The 13,674-nt window shown below is 27.1% G+C and overlaps 1 protein-coding gene across 2 annotated transcripts; it reads left to right on the top strand.

Annotated features, from left to right (window-relative positions):
* Window positions 1-7,470: 7,470 nt before the first annotated feature.
* On the top strand, window positions 7,471-9,647 carry LOC127262809 (O-fucosyltransferase 37). Of its 2 annotated transcripts, none has more exons than XM_051291638.1 (5): window positions 7,471-8,259; window positions 8,354-8,492; window positions 8,594-8,967; window positions 9,057-9,315; window positions 9,409-9,647. In XM_051291638.1, exons 1-5 carry the CDS (start codon window positions 7,652-7,654, stop codon window positions 9,625-9,627), a joined length of 1,599 nt encoding a protein of 532 aa, XP_051147595.1. In that variant the 5' UTR covers window positions 7,471-7,651; the 3' UTR covers window positions 9,628-9,647. The 2 variants fall into 2 exon arrangements, with proteins under 2 accessions (XP_051147595.1, XP_051147594.1); XM_051291637.1 differs by having other exon boundaries at window positions 8,354-8,522.
* The last annotated feature ends 4,027 nt before the right edge of the window (window positions 9,648-13,674 follow it).

The following is a 13,674-nucleotide window of genomic DNA, read 5'->3' as shown; positions in this document are numbered from 1 at the left end:
ACTGACTCGCCAGTGATAAACTTGTTTTGACAATCGGATGTTGACAATAAAGTAGTGTGTCAAACAACACTACATCTTTGGACAGATTTATTATTCACACACAAATGACCAAACTATCATCACCACATTCAATGTCATTAAACATACATGTAACTACTTAATCGATTATTTGCTTTTGGGTCAATCAGCAGTCTTATAAGTCACACACACAACCTCCTAATATATAAAATAAATTAATCTACACAACATAGGTTGTTTTGAAAACATAACTGTTTCAACTAATTTATAAAATATATTATATTGTATTATATATTGTTAATTAAATTCACATTAAAATAAATATGTATGTCCAATATATATGAAAGTCATAACAATATCAATTAATTTATGAATTTATTAAAATAATCAAGTAATCCAAGACTAAATGCAGCGGAATTATTATACAAAATATGTCACTCAATGAGACTATAGATTAATAAATTAAGCATTAATAGTCGAATTTGCACAAACACATAATGTTAAAAAAATCTTGTTATATCCCAAAATTAATTGGATCCTCAAACCGAGAAACAATAAATTTTGCACGTATTAAATCTGATTACAAATTAACATACCTACATTAATGAATAAATTATTGCATGATGTATATATATACTAGAACCCGGCGCGCGCGATGCCGCGCCGGTGTGTACAATAAAAATAATTTCGTATAAAATATATACATACACATGTAAAACAAGTAAACAAGTTCGATATGATTGCAACAAAATCAAAGTAAAACAACCTTAACATTTAACTCAAAACGTGATGCAAATTTTAGGTCACTTACTGTACTTGGAGAGATCAGGAATGCTAGTGGCTGGAACTGAGATTGAAAGTAAAGAAAGCTAAGCCTAAACCATGAACGCCTATTTTCATAAAATGATTTCAGCTTAAGAGGGTAGTTTTTAGCTTATTAATAGCTTTTAGCTGTTTGATTAGTAAAAAAACTAATAGTTCTTTGAAAGAGCTTTTTGGATTCAAAAAGCTAATTTCTTGAAAAGCTCATTCACCCAGCGTTATGAAAGAGTTTTTTATTTTAATTTTGGTTATTCCTTATTTACCTTTAAAACTTAATTATTTTTTTATAAATATATTTTTATAACTGTATTTATTAATTATTTTTAATATATTTAATATTAAATTATATTTTTATTTTTGTAAATTTAAAATAATTACTATTATTAATTATTACACATAAATTATTTTATTTGTAAAATATATAAATTTTTAAAACTAAATCAAATAAAAAAAATAAAAGTTAATAATTTATTTATATATATTAAAACAATAATTTAACATAATAAAGATATATATACGAAAGATTTATTATTTTATATTTTACATAATTTCAATAAAAAATTATTATTTTTTAGTAAAAATAATTTTTTCAAATCGAAATAATAAAAATAAAAATATATATTTTATAATATTTTTATAATTTTTAATAATTAATAACAAAAATTCTCATAAATTTCAAACCAAAATGAACAAAATTAAATATTTTAAAAAATAGCATATCAATATCCTTAATAATCATTTTATATATAAACAGCTAATGTCAAACAATTATTTTACCAAACACTTTAATACAAACCGCTAATTGAATCAGATAGTCAAACCAACTAATTGAATCAGCTAACAACTAACAGCTAATTGAATAAACTAACAGGTAAAAACTATATGCTAATTGCCAAACGCACCCTAAGTAAAATAAGAAGACATACATCTTCTATTCAAAAAAATTTAAACATGCGGATGACAACGAAATGATCTTTTTAGTAAATTCCACAAAAAGAAGATATGTTATATGATTATTACCAATCTTCTTTAAGGTGCGTTTGTTTGGGGGATTGGATTTTAAATCCACTGTTCATCCCATTCCCCCAAAAAAATATCAAATTAAACACCTATTTTTTATGTTTTATATTATACTAAAAATCAATTTTATATTTAAAACATCAAATCAACGCCTATTTATATCACATCATACAACTATTAAAATTTAAAATTTTTACTATTCAAATTCCAACTCAAAATTCAAACCCCCAAACAAACACAAATGTAAGTAATGAAACATCTACAAGCATCAGTAAAGTCATAATATATTCCATGTAAACCAACTACATGTAATAAAAAAATATTATGGTTTAAACTAATTAGTTACTGACCATGTAAGTAAAAAAAAAAGCAAAAATGCATAAGACCAATTTCACGCAAGGGTGAAGGGAAGGACAAACATGTAAATAAGAGAAAGGGTAAAATAATAATTTCAAATGGCAGAAGTACAATTCTTGTATTTATAAGATATAATATGTCCAATATGAATTTAATATGTGTGCATAAACACAATTTTAAACATACTGTACACATGCATGCGGATTAAAAATCGATCCAATTAAATATTTTTTAATCCAATAAAATATTCCAATAATTCAACATGTAATCTTGCTCTAATACCAATTGTTGGAATTTATCGGAAATTAAATCTTCGACCCAAGATCTGTCGTGTTCAAATAATTGAGACAATAAAATAAAGTTAATAAATCTAACCTAATTCCATTAGCGTAATAGGATCAGGATCTACAAATTAATAAAGAGTTTTATGTTCTTCAAGCCTATGATACAACCCCTCATGAGAAAACCGCTAGGATTTTTGTCGTTACTCACGATAAGATACGAAAAGTAATGGATGTTGCGGTTGATCACAACCCTAATTTATATATCTTATTATTAATTGGCTTCATCACCCTATTAATAAGTTACCGGGTTTCTGCATATAGGAGACCTGCACTTAGTAAATACATTTAAATCCAATAAATTTAATAGATCACTTAATATAGATTTAACCTGACTGATAGCCCAAATAATTATATTTAACCCACAATTAAATTTTTAATCTGACAGAATAACGGTGGTTTTTGAGTGAGTTCACTCTATATTTTTTTTGAATGAATATATTTTTCATCTTTGTACAAAAAGATGCACAAAAATAATATATTCGTTGAATTATTGATTTTTTGTGAATAGACGAAATACATATATTATATGTATTATGTAAATTTATATATACAGGGTAAACTGATTTTTTTGTCTCGTAGCTGGACCTTTTTATAATTTTAGTATTGTAACTGAAGTTTGTCGTAAATTAACTAATCCCGTAAGTGGAAAATTTTCACAATATTAGTCCTCTGGCATCGGAGATGTCTACGTGGCACCCATGTGGCTCACCGGAGGACACGTGTTTGCCAGGTCAGCGACACCTGACGGACACGTAGATTTTTATATTTTTTTAAATTTTAATTTTCAATTTTTTTTAAAGGAGTTCAGAAACTAAAAAATCAGTTTACCCGTATATATATATTACATTTTAATACTACATCGTCTCAAAACAATCATCACATTTTCATTTTTGGTATCTAACTTCTCATTTTTTTGCAAAATTATCCATATTTTTTCACAATATTACATAAAGTAAAGATATTTTAATTTTTTAAAATACTTTTACCTCACTATCAATGTAATACTATTATTTCTTAATTTTCGTGTTCATCTTTCAAATATCCCTATAGTTTTGAAGCAAAAAATGTAATATTTATAGAAAATCATGTCCTAGTTGAGAAAATTGTTAGATGAACAACCTCGTAAAATTTTTCGATTGTATTTATTTAAATTTTGATAAATGCAAACTTTGAATGTAATAATATAAAATAAAGAATATTTTTTCATCTGAGATGCTTATATCATTTTTAATCCAGAGACTAAAGAGTAAACTGTTTTTTTAGTCCCGTAACTGGACCCCCTTATCATTTTAGTATCGTAAATGGAGTCTGTCGCAAACTAGTCCCATAAGTGAAAAATTTTCGTTATTTTAATCCTCCGGCGCCGGAGACGCCCGCGTGGCTCGCCGGAGATGACGTGTCCGCCAGGTCAGCGACACCTGGCGCTGACCCGGCGGACACATGGATTTTTTTATTTATTTTTTATTTTTAATTTTTTTTTTAAAACATATTTTTAATTTATTTTTAATTTTATTTATATAATTTAAATTTTTTAATTTGATTTAATTTTAAAAAAATAAAAAAAATTGAAAAAAAATAAATCCACGTGTCCGCCAGGTGTCACTAACCTGGCGGAACACCTGGCGGACATGTCACCTCCGGCGAGCCACGCAGGCGTCTCCGGCGCCGGAGGACTAAAACTGCGAAAATTTTTTACTTATGGAACTAGTTTTCGACAGGCTCCACCTACGGGACTAAAATGATAAGGGGGTCCAGTTATGGGACTAAAAAAGCAGTTTACCCGAGACTAAAAAAACTAATAATATATTAATATAAAAATATAATAAACTAAATATAGGTTATTATAGGGTATTAAAATTTTAATTAAAATGTAATATGGTAAATAGAAAAGGTTGTAAAAAAATAATTATTGTTTATTCAAATATGAATCATAAAATAGTAAGTGGACAATTTTTTTTTATTATATGTAGACTATATAAATTTAGAATACACAAAAACAGAAAAAAAAAAAAAAAAAAAAAAACAAACAACTAAACTGACATAATTATAGTAGTAAATAATACTCTCTCGTACCTATATCTATTTATCTGTTTGTCCATTTTAAACCAAATTTTAAAAATATTAATATTATATTAAAATATAATAAAAAATAAAAATAAAAACACTAAATAGTATAAATAAAAGTAAAAAGACTAAATTAGTATTATATGATACTCCTTCCGTCCAGCTAGAAAGTATACATATTTCTATTTTGGGACGTCCAATTACAAAGTAACCATTTTATTAAATATCTCATTTTTTCCACAAATACCCCTACTTTACATCACATCATTACTTTTATACCAAAAAAGTAAGGGCAAAAATATCATTTCACTACTTTTACCTACACACTATAATTAAAATACTATGATTCCTTAATCTTCGCGCCAAAAGTAAATGTATATTTTTAGCTTGGACGGAGGGAGTATTAAGTAATGATATTTGTACAATATATTGTAAATTGTAAAGATATTTGTAATATTAAGTAGATAATATAGTTACTAAAAAAAAAGTAGATACTTTATTACGGGCGAACCAAAATAGAAAAATTGATTAATTTTTAAAGAATTGAGAAAGTAAAATTATTCTTTTATTAGATAATTTGGGAATTACATATAATATAATAGGGTTTGCACACATAGTATTCTTTGAACGTAATGATTCTTTATAAATATTACTTCTTTCGTGCCAATTATCGTGTATATCTTTTTATTTTCGTCTGTTCATTTATTCTGTCATTTTTTTTAAAAAAAAAAATTAACAACTTTAATCACATATTAAAATTTTTAATTTATAATTTTTTTTAATTTTAATTAAACTAATTGGTTCTCTTAATATTAATTTAAAATTATTTTTATTATACAATAATTATTTTTATTAATATATTTTTAATTATTTATTAATTATACGCCTTCTAAATTATTCTGTCTACAGTAAACGAGACACGATGGTCGGAATATAGGGAGTATTAAAAATAAAAAATGCATATATAAAAAAGACAGTAAACAAACTCTATAATACTTTTTTCCGTAGATTTTAAAATATTAGTTTATATATATATATATATATATCATAGAATAGATAATTATATTCTTAAAATTAAAATACTAGTATTATCTTCGTCCTAAATTAGATGTGTAACATTTGACTTTTAGCATAAAAATTTTGATAAATAATATTCAATAAAATAATTTTAAAATTAGATAATATGAAAGAAAAAATAAATATATTATAAAAATAATACTCCTTTTTGTCATATTCTAAAATTAAAGTATTGTCAAATAAAATAAAAAAAATAAATATTGCGAACAGAAATTAACTTGCATATTAAAAAGAACTTGATTGGATTTTATTTATTTATTTATTTATTAAATTGTTCAAGAAACGTAAGAGTAGAGGCCTATGACAAATTAGGGTTTTAAGGATTAAACTTATTTTTGTACTCCTATAATTATTGACAAAGAAAATTTAAAATAACTTAAAAATAGAAAGAATATTGAAAAAAAATATTTTGTTAAAAATTATTTCAATTTTGAAATTTCTGGCAAATTAAGGGTACTATTTTCTAATTTAGTAATTGTGCTAGTTATTTAAAATAATAAATACTCTTATAAATTATCATATATTACACAAATGTTATTACTTTTATATTACACCATACTTAAATATAAACTAATATAATACTCCCTCTGTTCCGCAAGAAGGTTGCCATTGGCTTTTTGTGTTTTGAACTTTGAATATTAATTATGATATCAATACGTAGTACAAATCAAGAAAAGAAAACAAAAATATGTTTATTAGTCTCTTATATACATATACAATGATATTTGTCAAGTAAATTATTAAAATATAAAGATATTTTTAATATTAAATACAATGATGCAAAAATTAAATGACAACCTTTTTGCGGGACGGATGGAATACTAATATTAAAGAACATACATGGAGAAAAACAAATGATATTTTTGTTGCAAGACGAACATAATATAACTTTTCCTAAAATAAAAGAATATTTTTTAATAATACAAAAATAAAATTAATATAAATTTAGATGATAAATAAAATACAATATATAATATTTTTTAAAAAATATATACACACCCACAAGCTGTGTTTGTTTTAAGGTTTAAATTTTGAATTTAAAAACCCGTTTGATTGTAATATAAATATGTATTAATATGATATTTTAAATATAAAATTATTTTTATTATAAAATAAAAAATAAAAATAAATTTTAATTTAATACTCTCTTCGTCCCACATAATTTGTCCCTATTTTTTTATTTTCGTTCGTCCCACATAATTTGTCCTTTCTTTTTTTGGAAAATTAATTATACACTTTAATCATATTTTAAATTTTAAAATTTAAATTTTTTTAATTTTAATTAAACTATTTAGTTATCTTAATCTTAATTTATAATTATTTTTACTAAATAATAATTATTTTTACTAATACATTTTTTAATTAATTACTGATTATACTTTACTTAAATTCCTGTATCTACAGTAATACACCCATATTACATGGGACGGGACGGGACGGAGAGAGTATTTTTCTAAAACAATAGATTCAGTTTAACCAAAAGATTTTTTGAAAGTATTAAAATAATGCTAAAAATCTAAAATCGTTGTGACCAAATATTTGAATAATTGTTTGATGCGATAAAAAAATAGAAATTGATTTGATATTTTGAATGTAAAATAAATTTATAGTATAATATAAAAAAAATAAAATTATTTGATGTTATATTTTTATAAAAAAAGAAAAATCTAAATAACAAAAATATATGCTAAAACCCACGAAAAAACACAACTTAAATACTTAAAAACAACTCCAAACAAACACAACATTTGAATCACAATTCCACAAACGCCTCTGTTCTTCCTTCTCTCCCCTTACCAGTCAAGGGTAAAACAGACATTTCAAATCCTGCAACTACTTCAGTTAACTAACTCTTCTTCTTCATTCAAAAAAATAACCTCCGCTTCCAAAAACCCTAACAGAATCTCCATAACCAGAAATCAGAAGAAGCTCCGATTACTTATCCATCAATGGCGAAACCGCCGCCGAGAGCCTTCAAGACCGCCTGCATAACCCTAACGCCGCCGTGCTTCCCCGCCGTCTCCCCTTTCTTCTTCATCCCCAAAAAGCCATGGCGCCTCCGCTCACCCTACCTCACCCCCCTCTTCCTCCTCTGCACATTCCTCTGCCTCTGCCTCCTCACCCTCCACCCCCCCACCCACCCTCCTCCTCCCTGCCCCCCCCTACCCAACCCCTCCCCCATCCCCCCTCTCTACATCGCCTCCCTCTCCTCAATCTGGAAAGATCACTCGAACCACGAATCCGTCTCCCTCTCCACCGGCGCCACCGTCCCCCTGCCGCCGCGCGGGCCGCCGGTGACCGTCAACGCCTCCGCCGCCGAGTTCTGGCGGCAGCCCGACGGCGAGGGCTACCGCCCCTGCCTCGACTTCAGCCTCGACTATCGAAAAGCATCGGCGAAAATTGCGAAAGAGAAGCGGCGATTCCTCGTCGTCGTCGTCTCCGGTGGCCTCAATCAGCAGCGGAATCAAATCGTCGACGCTGTCGTCATGGCGAGAATTCTCGAGGCCGCGTTAGTCGTCCCGGTTTTGGAAGTTAACCGCGTGTGGAAAGACGAGAGGTGAGCTATAAAGTTTTCTTTTTTTCGATTTTTTGCTCGTCGTCGAAGACTAACTAATCGATCGATTTTTATTTTTTTTTCTTTTTATCCGTAGTGAGTTTTCGGATATCTTTGATTTGGAACACTTCAAGAAAACGCTACAATCCGACGTTCGCATCGTGTCGTCGCTCCCTTCGACTTATTTGGTCTCAAAACAATCGATCGAAAACCAAATTCCCGCGCACGTCTCGCCGGTTTGGATCCGCGCGAAGTTTCTTCACCAAGTTCGTCGTAAACATCGACTAACTTCTCGTCGAATTCCCCTGTTTTGATATCTGTTTTTCATTTTGTGTAGCTCAACGAAGAAGGCTTCCTAATCTTAAAAGGCCTCGAATCGCGGCTATCGAAGAACCTCCCGACCGATCTCCAAAAACTCCGTTGCAAAGTCGCGTTCCACGCACTACGTTTCGCATCACAAATCCGCGATCTTGGCGAGCAAGTCGCGCGCCGGATGTGGATCGAGGGTCCGTACGTTGCTATCCATTTACGAATGGAGAAGGACGTTTGGGTCCGGACGGGTTGCCCGACCGGGCTAGGATCCGAATACGACAACGCGATCGCCATCGACCGGAAATCGAACCCGGATTTCCTCACCGACAAGCTCAACATGACGAAATCCGCGCGCCGTCTCGCCGGACTATGTCCTCTAAACGCCCGGGAAGTCGCCCGGTAACATAAAAAAAAAAAAAAAAAAAGCTCGACTCAATTCAGCTGGTAAACTAGTAGACATCTAATTTTTTTTCTCTTAAATGATGCAGACTTCTCAAAGCACTAGGCGCGCCCCGCGACGCGAACATTTACGTCGCGGGCGGGGAGCCGTTCGGGGGCAGCCGCGCGCTGCAGCCGCTCGTCGACGAGTTCCCGAACATCGCGACGAAGCTGACCCTGGCGCGGAAAGGCGAGCTCGAACCTTATTTGAGCAAGCCGTCGATCCTCGCGGCCATCGACTACATCGTGTCGCTGAGCAGCGACGTGTTCGTGCCGTCGCACGGCGGCAACATGGGCCGAGCGATGCAGGTGTGTGTATATATATATGTGTATGTATATATGTCTGCGCGGCTTTTTCCGGCGGTTGCGCGGTGGCGGGGAAGCTGACGGATATGTTTGTAGGGGCACCGGGCGTACGTCGGGCACCGGAAGCACATAAAGCCAAACAAGCGGATGATGCTGCCGTTGCTGGACGACGCCGCCGCCGCGGCGGAGGAGGAGGTGGGGAAGGCGGTCCGGCGGCTGCATAAGTATTCGATGGGGCAGCCGGAGTCGAGGAGGAAGAAGATAGATAGGGATGTGTTGGCATACCCCGTGCCGGAGTGTATGTGTAAATCTTGAGAAGTTTTGATTTTTTTTTTTTTTTTGATGTGTTGTCCCTAAATAAATGTGGGTAAATAAATAAAAATTTGATTCGAATGTTTGAGTATGTTTTTTTTTTTTTAATATTATTATTATTCTTTTTACTGTTAATAGTCTTTTTTTTTTTTTTAATAAATTGATATATAATACTCAGTCATTCTAGCTTAATTGTCTAGTATTTCTATTTTGTTTGTGTTACAGAATTTGTCATTTTTTTTTAAATATAATTATAAACTTTAATCAAATTTTAAAATTATATATTTTTATTTTAATTAAACTATTTAGCTATTTAAATATTAATTTATAATTAATTTTATTAAATTATAATTATTTTACTAATACATTTCTTAATTACCTACTAATTATACTTTACATAAATTCTCGTATCTACAGTAATAAGCCCAAAATATATGGCACGAAGGGAGTATATATATTTTTTTATTTGAAATATTAAATTAAAAACTTATATTCCCTGAAAGATTGTTAATTTAGATTGTTAATTTAGTAACTGTACTACCTACCTAACATAATAAATATTCTTTCAACTTATACTATATTACACAAAATATCGTTACTTTTATATTACACGGTACTAATATGGGTATTTTTGTCTTTTTCATTATAACCCAATATAATACTGATGTTAAAAAATTTGCGTGCAAAAAATAAATGGTAACTTTTATATGGGACGGAGGGAGTATTCAATATTATTTGTATAATTTTTCATCTAATTTTATTATTGAAATTTTCTTTTTTCTTTTTTTCAAATATATTAAACAAATACTCATTTTTTTATTTATTATATTGCACTAAAATTTAATTTTACATTTAAAATATTACATCAATACATATTTATATTATATTAAACAAGTATTTCAATTCAAAATTTTACTATTCAAAATCAAAATAAATAATAAAAAATCTTACTCGTAAACACACCCCACATCTCATGTCTAGCTTGCAACGATGAAGGTAACATATTTTTACAATAATAATATTTTGACATGGTTTGAAATTGATTTGAAATGAGATGTTGATTTTAATTTTTATTTAAATAGTATTTTGATATAATATTTTGTAAGAAAAATATTGTATTTTATTGAAAATTGTATCAAGATAATATTGATATTTGTTTGGAATGGAAAAAAAAAAACAAAATAAAGATTCATTTGGTTGTTATATATAACAAGAACGAATTAACATAATAATGAAGAATAATAATGTATTTTTTTAAAATTAATATATTTTTTTTGAAGAATTTGAATATTATTTTAACAAAATTGTCTATATCTCTCGTGTGGTTTGAGAACTAAATGTTATTTATCATTTTATTTTAAAACTAAGTTAATTATTTTATTGTCTATACTCTTATTTAAATATATGAATTTATATATGAATTTTTTTCCATTAGAGATAGTATAAAATGTAAAAAATAAAAAAATGTATATATATTTTTACGAAGTTAATTTTAATTAAAAATTTTCTATTAAATTTATAATTTTAAATAAATTTATTTTAATATATTCGATATTTATAAAAGAAATAAATTAATAATTATTTTAAATTTATAAAAGTAAATTTATAGGTTATTAAAAGACATATTAAAATAATTAATAAATAGTGCAATGAAAAATATATTATACTTGTAAAAGGAATGACTTATACTTAACTACAAATAAGGAATAAAATATTTTAAAGAGAACCAGTAATTTTGAAACGTTGGGTTATACGACGTTTCAAAAATTAATTTTTTGGGGTTTGATAACCTATTTTAAACAATTAATTTATCAAATACTTAAATTAATTTTTTAATCGGTCAAACAACTAAAAAGTTAAAACACTGCTTACCAAAGATGGTAATCTTATTAAATTTATGAAAATTTATGTAAATCAATGATTTTTAACGTAAAAAAAAAAAAAAAAAAAAAAAACAAACCTTAATCAAACACATCCCATGTATATTTTAAATATTCTCTATGTCCCATTTACAGTTACATTTATATTCTGCGTCATTATACTTTAACATTAAAAATATTTTTATATTTGTATAATTTTTTATACAAATATAATTATATTAGTATTATAAAATACAAATAGAAACATTATTGCCTTTTTTTTTTTCTCTTGATTTGTACTTATATTTTGATATAATAATTAATATATTAAAATTCAATATACAAAAAATATTTGAAAGGGATATTTATAAATGTTAAAGTAGATAACAATATTAGGGCGATAAATGCTTGTACATAAATAATACTCCCTCCGTCTCAATACAGTAGTCTTGTTTACCATTTTTGTATGTTTTAAAACAAGTCTTGTTTCCATAAATACTCATATCACCATAAAATTATCCTTACTTTTTCATTATTATTACACAAATGCCACTACTTTTTATATTAATACACTCACAAGGACAAAAAAGTCTTTTATTCGTACTTTTTACTGACTATCAATACAACATCAATATTCCTTCAAATAAGACTATAATTTTTAAATAGAGAAAGTTCAACCCATAAATTAGAACAATTAGTAATCACAATTAATATATTGAATATTTGAAATGGATATTTATAAATGTTAAAGGAGATAGGTATATTAGGGTGTGATAAAAATAATGATGGATAGAATCAATCTACCTAATTATAATTAATTTCATATAATATACAATATTCTTTTTGTCACGCAACAATATGCATCAATTTGGATTTTTTAGTAAATTAATAAATATAATTATTTTATTAATTGTTAAAATATAATAATATATTCATAATTATAGTATAAAAATTAATATTTCGGTTTATATAAAGTGTCTATTTTTTTTTTTTCTATTTTTATCTGTTCCATATAATTTGTCATTTCTTTTTTGCAAATATGATTTACACTTTAATCACATTTTAAATTTTATAATTTATAATTTTTTTTAATCTTAATTTATAATTATTTTTAGTAATACACTTTTTAACTATTTATTAATTGTACTTTACTTAAAATTCATATGTCTACGGTAACTTGGACACTTTAGCTGCGACGAAAGGAGTAATATTTTAATATTAGTATAAATATATTTTTTCGTCCTAATTTAAAATACTTTTTTTGTTTGTTATTATTATTTTTTAATCTATTATATAATCTCAAAGTGCTTTTTTCAAATGAGATGGAGGAATATGTACTTGGATAAATATACAAAAATAATACTTCGTCCATCCTATATAATTTATTTCTATTTTTTTTATTTTTGTCTGTTTCATATAAGTTGTATAAATATAATTATACGTTTTAATTCCATTTTAAATTTCATAATTTATAAATTTTTTAATTTTAATTAAATTATTTAGTTATCTCTGTCCCACAAGACAATAAGTATTACATAATTACTAAGTAATTAAAAGATGTATTAGTAATAATAATTATGATATAATAAAAATAATAGAAATTAAATTTAAAAAATGACTAAAAAATTTGACTAAAATAAAAATTTATAAATTATAAATTTTAAAATATAATTTAAATGTATAATTATATTTTTTAAAAAAAAAACAGACAATTTGCGAGAGACTAAAGGATATAAAAATAATTGATACTCCATCCGTCCACTCATAAAGTATACAATTACTTTTGGCGCGGTGTTTAAGAAATAATAGTATTTTAATTATAGTGGGTAGTTAAAAATAGTGTAATGATATTTTTGCCCTTATTTTTTGGTGTAAAAGTAATAATGTGATGTAAAGTAAAGTATTTGAGGAAAAAAGTAAGTATTTAATGGAATATTTACTTTATAGTTGGACATCTCAAAATATAAATATGTATACTTTCTGAGTGAGTATATAATTACTAAATATGGAAGGACGGAGAGTAGAGGAAGTAAATAAAACAGTAAAATAGAAAATTTTATTATTATTATTATTATTATTATTATTATTAAAAAAATCAATTTTTTATTATAAACAAAATTGAGAAATTTTAATTATATTGACAAAAAAAAAATTGATTTTTATTATTATTATTATTGTTGTTGTTGTTGTT

Source organism: Andrographis paniculata, unplaced genomic scaffold (assembly GCF_009805555.1).
Source record: "Andrographis paniculata isolate CXL003 unplaced genomic scaffold, ASM980555v1 Contig66END, whole genome shotgun sequence".
In the NCBI taxonomy this organism is placed as follows: domain Eukaryota; kingdom Viridiplantae; phylum Streptophyta; class Magnoliopsida; order Lamiales; family Acanthaceae; genus Andrographis; species Andrographis paniculata.
Note: the sequence above shows the minus strand (reverse complement) of the source record. Positions and strands in the feature narration are given on the sequence as shown.